The following is an 8,917-nucleotide window of genomic DNA, read 5'->3' on the forward strand; positions in this document are numbered from 1 at the left end:
AGTGACCCATTCAGGTGAAATAATATTTTATGCATGCAGTACTGTACAAGCTGCTCCTAAGCCTTTGGATCCCATGTCCTCTATGTTTTGAGTTTAGCATAGCTGGTGATAAAACTAAGTTACTGTTTTGATAGAGATATGCATTGTTTACCTTTCTTTTGAATGTTTTGTAAAAACCATCTTCATGAAATGTGTAAGGAGAGTTCCTGGGTGTTGAAATATCTTTAACATAAAATTTTTTAAGGAGCTTCTCAGCACTTTCACTGACATGAGAACTCTCAAAGGCCTCAGTGATGTCTGTGCCTTTGGTGACCTCTAGCCACATTCTGCCTGGAAGTAATGGAATGAATAATGGCTATTTTGGAGAAAATAAGGACACATCATAATATGCACAGTAAATAATACCAGATTCATGGCACTGAAAGATAAATCTGAACTTGACGGACATCAGAAACAAAGTCTTTTTTTTAATATGAAATGAAAGTGGAGGGAATTGAATGCATATAATATAACAAAGTTACAAGAATCTTGATATTTTGCTTGAAAACTAACAATAATAACTAAATGTTTGTTACTTTCAGGAATACAGTATGCAGTCTCTTGCATCATAGGAGTATTGCAGGAATTACTTAGCCCTAATCTATTTATTTATTTTTTTTCATTTTAAGAAAACTCTAAGTGTTAATACATTCTTGTGAAAAATGTTCCACATACCTCCTGGGTGGCGGTCAACAAAGTCTGTTAGATCATAGAGCTTGTTATGTATCCTCCAGTAGGGACCAACATTGTCATCAATTCTTTTTCCACTTAACCACAGGTCTACATTATGGTGAGGATAGTTTGTAGGGAACTCCTTGTAAGCAGTTAACTTGAGGTTGGTCCCAACACCACTTTTGGGGTCACTCTGATGAGGTGGCATGCTTCAGGATGGTTGTACCTTATTCAGCAAAGGGCCACACCAGATATGCAAGATTCACAATCTTGTGGATCCTGCAACACACCCTCACGTTAACATTTTAATTGTGTGTTATTATTCTCCTTATGGTTCTGCATTAAGATCTAATTAATTACTCTCCTCTGATGTGAGCTGTCTCGTTTCAACTAATCCTATCCAACCTTGCTGAACTATAGACTTAAACATAACACATGAAATACCTTACCTGGCTATGACTATTGTATGGTGAACACTAGTACACTATCTGAAGATTAATACTTACACGTCTACTTAGCTGTGGTGTGAGACCAGCGGATGATGGAATAGTGTCCTTTAACTCGAATGCTTGACAGAACTAACCTAGACAACGATGTCTCTTTTATCTTCCTTGATATCGGCCTTGGTGCAGTTCCCTCTTACGTGAATCACGTCACCCTCATCTCGGTGGTGTATCTTACCATTTAACATCTTATTAACATTATACTGTCACTGTGGATGCAGCAAGGCAGTAGTAAAGGAGGCAATAAGGGAGTATCTATTGCATACTAGAGAACTCAATTGAACTTGTATTGGTGTGATAGTTTACGGCATTTAAATCTTCAGTAATGTTGCCGTATCTTGGAAACGTACTCGTACAGTGAGTTGGGTGTTTGTGATGTATGTGTGTTTGTGATACAATTGTACTTGCTTCGGCGATACATATACTTAAATATATGTGTTCATGTTTTCAGTTAAATTTTTTTTTTCATCATTATTTATTTTTATTTTATTTTATTTTTTTACTGCATTTGATAAATGTTACACGCAGAGCTCCTTCTCCTCATCATTATCATCCTACTGCTATTAATATTCTTCCTGTAAAGTAAACTGAACATCAGTCTAAATGAGGAATGAACGACACCAAACATAATTTTAATAATATTTCGGGATTTTTACTTTTAACACTCCTAAGAATGAACCTTATACCCGATTTGTTGTGGCGTATGCAAAGGTACAAAATGCTGAGTGATTATAATGATAATAAAACTCATCTCAAACATGAATTCCTTGCTAAACTCAGTCTGATATTGAGATTTTTAGACTGGCTGAACTCATCGTAAAGAACATCAAGAGAGTATGCTGTCTGTAGAGATTGCTTGGCCAAATTGAAGGTTTTTGACAAGCTAACAGATTATTTGAATTAGGTAACATCGAGTCTTTTAGACAAAAACAAACAAACAAACTAAAAACAGACTAAATGATGTATGTGAGAAGCTAGATGAAGTGAGGCAGGATGTATGCTGACAGCGCGCTGACGGCTGCGCGCAGACACAGCCCAAGTGGTTAGTGACCGAGGCACTGTTATTAAGAGAAAAAAGAGAGGTAAGAGGAATTTGCTTGCTGCGAGGACCACTGAAAACAACGGATCTGAATAGTGAAGTTTCGAAAGGACTGGCTTCATCATTGCCGCTGAGACAGGTCGTGTACAATTTGAAAGGAGTGCCACTGGGGCCATTAAATCTGCGATTTTATTTATTTATTTATTTATTTATTTTCATGTAGGAGGGACACTGTCCAAAGGCAACAAAAATCCAATAATAATAATAAAAAAAAAAGCGCATTAAGATGCCAGTCCCAGAAAAGGGTCCAAAGCGGTTGTAAAAAATTAGAGGATAAGTGTCTTGAAACCTCCCTCTTGAAGGAATTCAAGTCATAGGAAGTGGAAATACAGAAGCAGGCAGGAAGTTCCAAAGTTTACCAGGGAAAGGGATGAATGATTGAAAATACTGGTTAACTCTTGCATTAGAGAGGTGGACAGAATAGGGGTGAGAGAAAGAAGCAAGTCTTGTGCAACAAGGCCGCGGGAGGAGGGGAGGCATGCAGTTAGCAAGATCAGAAGAGCAGTTAGCATAGAAATAGCGGTAGAAGATAGCTAGAGGTACAACATTGCGGCGATGAGAGAGAGGCTGAAGACAGTCAGTTAGAGGAGAGGGAGTTGATGAGAAGAAAAGCTTTTGATTCCACCCCATCTAAAAGAGCGGTATGAGTGGAATCTCCCCAGACATGTGAAGCATACTCCATACATGGATGGATTGTACAGAGTTAGCAGCTGGGAGGGTGAGAAAAACTGGCGGAGACGTCTCAGAACGCATAACTTCATATAAGCTATTTTTAGCTAGAGATGAGATGTGAAATTTCCAGTTCAGATTATATGTAAAGGACAAACCGAGGATGTTCAATGTAGAAGAGGGGGACAGCTGATTGTCACTGAAGAAGAGGGGATAGTTGTCTGGAAGGTTGTGTCGAGTTGATAGATGGAGGAATTGAGTTTTTGAGACACTGAACAATACCAAGTTTGCTCTGACCCAATCATAAATTTTAGAAAGATCAGAAATAAGGCGTTCTGTGGCTTCCCTGCGTGAAATGTTTACTTCTTGAAGGGTTGGACGTCTATGAAAAGACGTGGAAAAGGGCAGGGTGGTATCATCAGCGTAGGAGTGGATAGGACAAAAAAGTTTGGTTTAGAAGGTCATTGATGGACAATAAGAAAAGAGTTGGTGACAGGAAATAACCCTGAGGAACACCACTTTTAATAGATTTAGGAAAAGAACGGTGACCTTCTACCACAGCAGCAATAGAACAGCCAGAAAGGAAACTTGAGATGAAGTTACAGAGAGAAGGATAGAAGCCGTAGGAGGATAGCTTGGAAATCAAAGCTTTGTGCCAGACTCTATCAAAAGCTTTTGATATATCCAAGGGAACAGCAAAAGTTTCACCAAAATCTCTAAAAAAAGATGACTAAGACCCAGTAAGGAAAGCCAGATCACCAGTAAAGCGGCCTTGACTGAACCCATACCGGTGGTTGTGAAGTGATAGATGTTTAAAAATCTTCTTGTTGAAGATAGATTAGAAAAAAAAAAAAAAAAAAACTTTAGATAGGCAGGAAATTAAAGCAATAGGACGGTAGTTTGAGGGATTAGAACGGTCACTCTTTTTAGGAACAGGCTGAATGTAGACAAACTTCCACAAAGAAGGAAAGGTAGATGTTGACAGACAGGGTTAAAAGAGTTCGACTAGGTAAGGTGCAAACACGGGGGCACAGTTTCGGAGAACAGTAAGAGGGACCCCATCCGGTTCATTAGCCTTCTGAAGGTTTAGGCCAACGAGGGTATGGAAAACATCATTGCGAAGAATTTTAATAGGTAGCATGAAGTAGTCAGAGGACGGAGGAGAGGGAAGAACAAGCCCTGAATCGTCCAAGGTAGAGTTTTTAGCAGTGGTTTGAGCGAAGAATTCAGCTTTAGAGATAGATGTGATAGCAGTGGTGCTATCTGGTTGAAATAAAGGAGGGAAAGAAGAAGAAGCAAAGTTATTGGAAATGTTTTTGGCTAGATGCCAGAAGTCACGAAGGAAGTTAGATTTTGAAAGATTTTGACACTTTCTATTAATGAAAGATTTTTTGGCTAGTTGGAGAACGGACTTGGCATGGTTCCGGGCAGAAACATAAAGTGCATGAGATTCTGGTGATAGAAGGCTTAAGTACCTTTTGTGACCCACCTCTCTATCATGTATAGCGCGAGAACAAACTGTGTTAAACCAAGGTTTGGAAGGTTTAGGTCGAGAAAAAGAGTGAGGAATGTACGTCCCCATGCCAGACACCATCACCTCCGTTATGCGCTCGGCACACAAAGACGGGTCTTTAACACGGAAGCAGTAGTCATTCCAAGAAAAATCAGCCTCAGGTCCCCCCAACTAGCAGAGGCAAAACGCCAGGGGCACCTCCGCTTAGGGGGATCCTGAGGAAGGATTGGAGCGATAGGGCAAGATACAGATATGAGATTGTGATAGGAGGAGCCCAACGGGGAAGAGAGGGTGACAGAATAAGCAAAAGGATTAAAGGTCAGGAAAAGGTCAAGAATGTTAGCCGTATCTCCAAGACAGTCAGGAATATGAAAAGGGTGTTGCACCAATTGCTTTAGGTCGTGGAGGATAGCAAAGTTGATGGCTAGTTCACCAGGATGGTCAGTGAAGGGAGAGGAAAGCCAAAGCTGGTGGTGAACATTGAAGTCTCCAAGAATGGAGACCTCTGCAAAAGGGAAGAGAGTCAGAATGTGCTCCACTTTGGAAGTTAAGTAGTCCAAGAATTTCTTATAGTCAGAGGAGTTAGGTGAGAGGCATACAACACAGATAAATTTAATTTGAGAATGACTCTGTAGTCGTAGCCAGATGGTGAAAAACTCGAAAGATTAAAGAGCGTGGGCACGAGAGCAGGTTAAGTCGTTGTGCACATAAACGCAACATCCAGCTTTGGATTGAAAATGAGGTTAAAGAAAGTAGGAGGGAACAGAAAAGGGGCTACTGTCAGTTGACTCAGACACCTGTGTTTCAGTGAGGAAAAGAAGATAAGGTTTAGAAGAGGAGAGGTGGTGTTCTACAGATTGAAAAATAGATTTAAAACCGCGAATGCTGCAGAAGAATTGTTAAGTGACTGTTATTAGAACTATGTTAACCATTCACTCACGAAAGACAGTATTCAAATTTTCATAAGTGGTACTGTATAAAGAAAATGTGTGGGGCTGTGCAGAGTGACGGTTATGGATCACTCATCACTTCTGCTATTGTCACTGTAAGGAATGGGATCTGCAGTAACATTAGTCATCTGTAATGGCTTACATAAATTGTGCTTTCAATTGCCTTGTGCCAGTTAAAGATGGCTAGCTGGCTTAGTAGCCTTATCTTATGCAGCCTAGGTGAAGCGTGCACTGAGGTGAGTAAACAGAATCACCGTCACCTGAAGATTTCTCACGTAATATTATAATAACCATATGCCTCTTCACTTAATAACGACATATTTATGCCTAAACCAATATAACCAAAACTTAGTAGCTTCCTAACCTTACTTATAATTTGCAGCATTTCAAGACCTCTTTGACCTTACTTGTGTATATCTAATTTTATTTTTTCTCATGTGATATGATGTGATATTATTGATTTTTTGGGCTAAACTTGTTTTGAAAATTTAAATTGTATAAGAAGCTAATGTGAAGCGAGAGAATGGCAACTTTTAACAGTGGTACGGTATTTCTTCGACGCTATGCTCAACTTGGATTGGCTGTGTGTATGCCCAGTATACTACAGCCTTCCTTGCTTCTCACCAAGGATTCTACATATACATATACAGAAGCTTCCTTAATTCCTACTCTCGTTTTCTTCCTACTCTCGTTTTTCTTTCCCTTATTGTCTAAAACTTCTTTTTGTTTCTTCAATATTTATACTTTCAAACATGTAATCTCCAGTAATGTATTTTAGTGGATGTTCTGACGCTACAGTAGGAAAACCTTCCTAACTCGGCTTCCCAAGCAACTTAAATCTAATCTAGGACCCGCTGGCGCTTATATCATGGCCATCACCCAACCTTGACGCCCCCCACGCCTCTGCTCGGGGCCAAATTTTTGTATCATCATTTCACCTGCTTATTTTGGTTGACCTTGACTAAACACAGCTGTTGCCTTTATTTCTCAGCTGTGGAAAATGTTAATATTTATACAGCAATATCTTGCTCGCTCAAGTTCCTGTGTGCTTGGTGAGAAGGTTATTGATGTCAGATGATGGTGCATGACACACACACAGACACACACACATACACACACACACACACACACACACGCTCTCTCTCTCTCTCTCTCTCTCTCTCTCTCTCTCTCTCTCTCTCTCTCTCATCTTTTTTGATACCCACATACGTGTATGGACATTAATTCTTACTGTCAACTAATTCCATACCATGTTTTTAAGGTAATTTTGTCGTATACACTTTGCTTTCCTCTTACGTATTTACACGTATATTTTCATTATATGCTGTTATATAATTTTCAACCATCATTTATTTATTTATTTTTCTGTTAGGTAATAATCTAGTACAAAACATTCTTTAGGTTCGATTCAGGTTGTATAGCTGATTGTAGCTGATTGATCTTGTTACATTCAATAAGTTAGTAACCCCTCTACAGCTAGATATTGTTTCCTTGAATTAGATACGGCTGTTTTAGATATTTTTACAATTTCTTAGTTTTATACCCAGAGAAGACAAAATTAACCTCTCATTCCTTTCCCCGCCCACTTTTTTTCATAGTTTAGTCCACATAAACCTTTTTAAAATTAGTATGAGTACATGCATACATACAAAAAAAAAAAAAAAAAAAAAAACAGTGAAAGAGTTAAGCTGTATGCGCAGCAGCAAGACATGAGAGGCACACGGGCATAGTATGATAGAGATAAAGCAAGTGTGGAGTAGTGACCTTAGTGATGATAATGGATAACTTTAGTTCGTCAAATCAGATGACTTTTTCCTCTTTAACAGGTTCAAGTGGAAGTCGTCTGGGCATTCAGGGATGTTTTTATGATTCCAGTGATAATGTAACAAGTGGAAGTTGTTGTGATTTTTCAAAGGTGTTTCTGTAATTCTAATGACAACTTAACAGGCTATAGTGGGAGTCATTGGAGTTTTCATGAGTGTTTTCAAGACTAATGGTCCTTTTACAGGTTCTTGAGAAAATGGGTTAGGTCTTTAAAGATGTTTTCATGAATATGATGATAGTTCAACAAGGAATCTGCATCATCAGTGGGAAAAGAATCCACGAAAAATATGAGTAACTATCTTTGTGGCCTTAAGAAAAAAAAAAAAAAAAAAAAAAAAAAAAAAAAAAAATATATATATATATATATATATATATATATATATATATATATATATATATATATATATATATATATATATATATATATATATATATATATATATATATATATATATATATATATATTCCTAATGAGAAGTCTTTCAGAAATACTGGCCTTAGTCTCGTAAGCATCACTATTACTTCCTTTTCTCCTTGGATACAAAAATGGAAAGAAGAAGAAAAAGAAAAAAAAAAAAATAGAAGCGCATGATTGTTAACGCGTGCTCATTAATTAATTAGTTGACATTTGTTTGTTAATTAGGACGTTGGAGGGAGAGGATCCAAAACATGTTATTGGCGTCCTGTGTTGTTTCGTGTGGCCGTGAAGAGAGACCTGTTCGTGGAATGTATGATTTTATTTTATATATTTCTTAAGGTAAACTGGACTACGTAAGCATCTATCAAAGAACACACACACACATACACACACACACACACACACACACACACACACACACACACATACACACACACACACACACACCAAGGCAATCAACTTACATACATACGTACAATCAAGACGAAACAACAAGCGAAGAACATTTAACAAATTCGGGAAGGGAGAAACGGCAAAAAATCAAGCCAAACACAGACTTACGAGGGACACAAACCAGAGAACGAACAGACAGAATGACAGGCAGACGGAACCACGAAGGCACCGCGCAAGACACACTCAGAGTCGCCCCAAATCACAGTAATCGGCTGAAAAACACAATAGTAAAGTCGGACGGGAGGATCTTACCGGGGTGTTTCCTTGCGGGGAGAAGGTCGGAATAAAGAAAGAAGAGGTAGAGAGAAGAGGGTAGGAGAAGGCAGGTAGATAAGAGAGATTGGGGATATGTCGAGTGATAGACAGAGAGGAGGGAAGGGGTAGGGAGTGAAGGTGGAGGAGAAAAGGGTATTGAAGAGAGAGAGAGAGAGAGAGAGAGAGAGAGAGAGAGAGAGAGAGAGAGAGAGAGAGAGAGAGAGAGAGAGAGAGAGAGAGAGGGAGAGAGAGGGGGGATAGAAGATAAGAAAAAAAAAAGATAAGAGAGAGGACGGGGGTAAGTGGAGACAGGAATGTGAGGGAGAGGGAAAGGGACGAGATGTTATAGAATAAGTAGGAAAGGAGAATGATTGTGGATGGGAAAGAGAGAAAAAGAGAGGAAATGGAAGGAGAGAGAAAAAAAGAGAAAACAAAGAAAAGGAGTAGAGGAGAGAGGAAGACTAAGGGTGTAAACTGTAAAAGGTAGGGGAGAGAAGAAAGAAGAGATGAGAAAAGGTAAAA

The 8,917-nt window shown here is 38.9% G+C and overlaps 1 protein-coding gene across 3 annotated transcripts in view; it reads right to left on the bottom strand.

The window, feature by feature from the left end:
* The window catches only part of LOC135105931 (cytochrome b5-related protein-like), a 17,767-nt gene extending 9,218 nt beyond the window's left edge, over nucleotides 1-8,549 (bottom strand). The window contains exons 1-3 of one of the 3 annotated variants that reach the window (XM_064014647.1): nucleotides 8,393-8,549; nucleotides 715-990; nucleotides 152-330 (exon numbers count right to left, since the gene is read on the bottom strand). In XM_064014647.1, the coding sequence (XP_063870717.1) occupies nucleotides 152-330; nucleotides 715-919 (384 nt within the window). In that variant the 5' untranslated portion in view covers nucleotides 920-990; nucleotides 8,393-8,549. Of the gene's footprint in view, nucleotides 1-151; nucleotides 331-714; nucleotides 991-1,217; nucleotides 1,619-8,392 lie in introns of those variants that run through there. The other 2 variants (XM_064014648.1, XM_064014646.1) reach the window with 2 other exon arrangements.
* Between the last annotated feature and the right edge of the window lie 368 nt (nucleotides 8,550-8,917).

The sequence above is a fragment of the Scylla paramamosain genome, chromosome 12 (assembly GCF_035594125.1).
Source record: "Scylla paramamosain isolate STU-SP2022 chromosome 12, ASM3559412v1, whole genome shotgun sequence".
NCBI classification, from domain to species: Eukaryota; Metazoa; Arthropoda; class Malacostraca; order Decapoda; family Portunidae; genus Scylla; species Scylla paramamosain.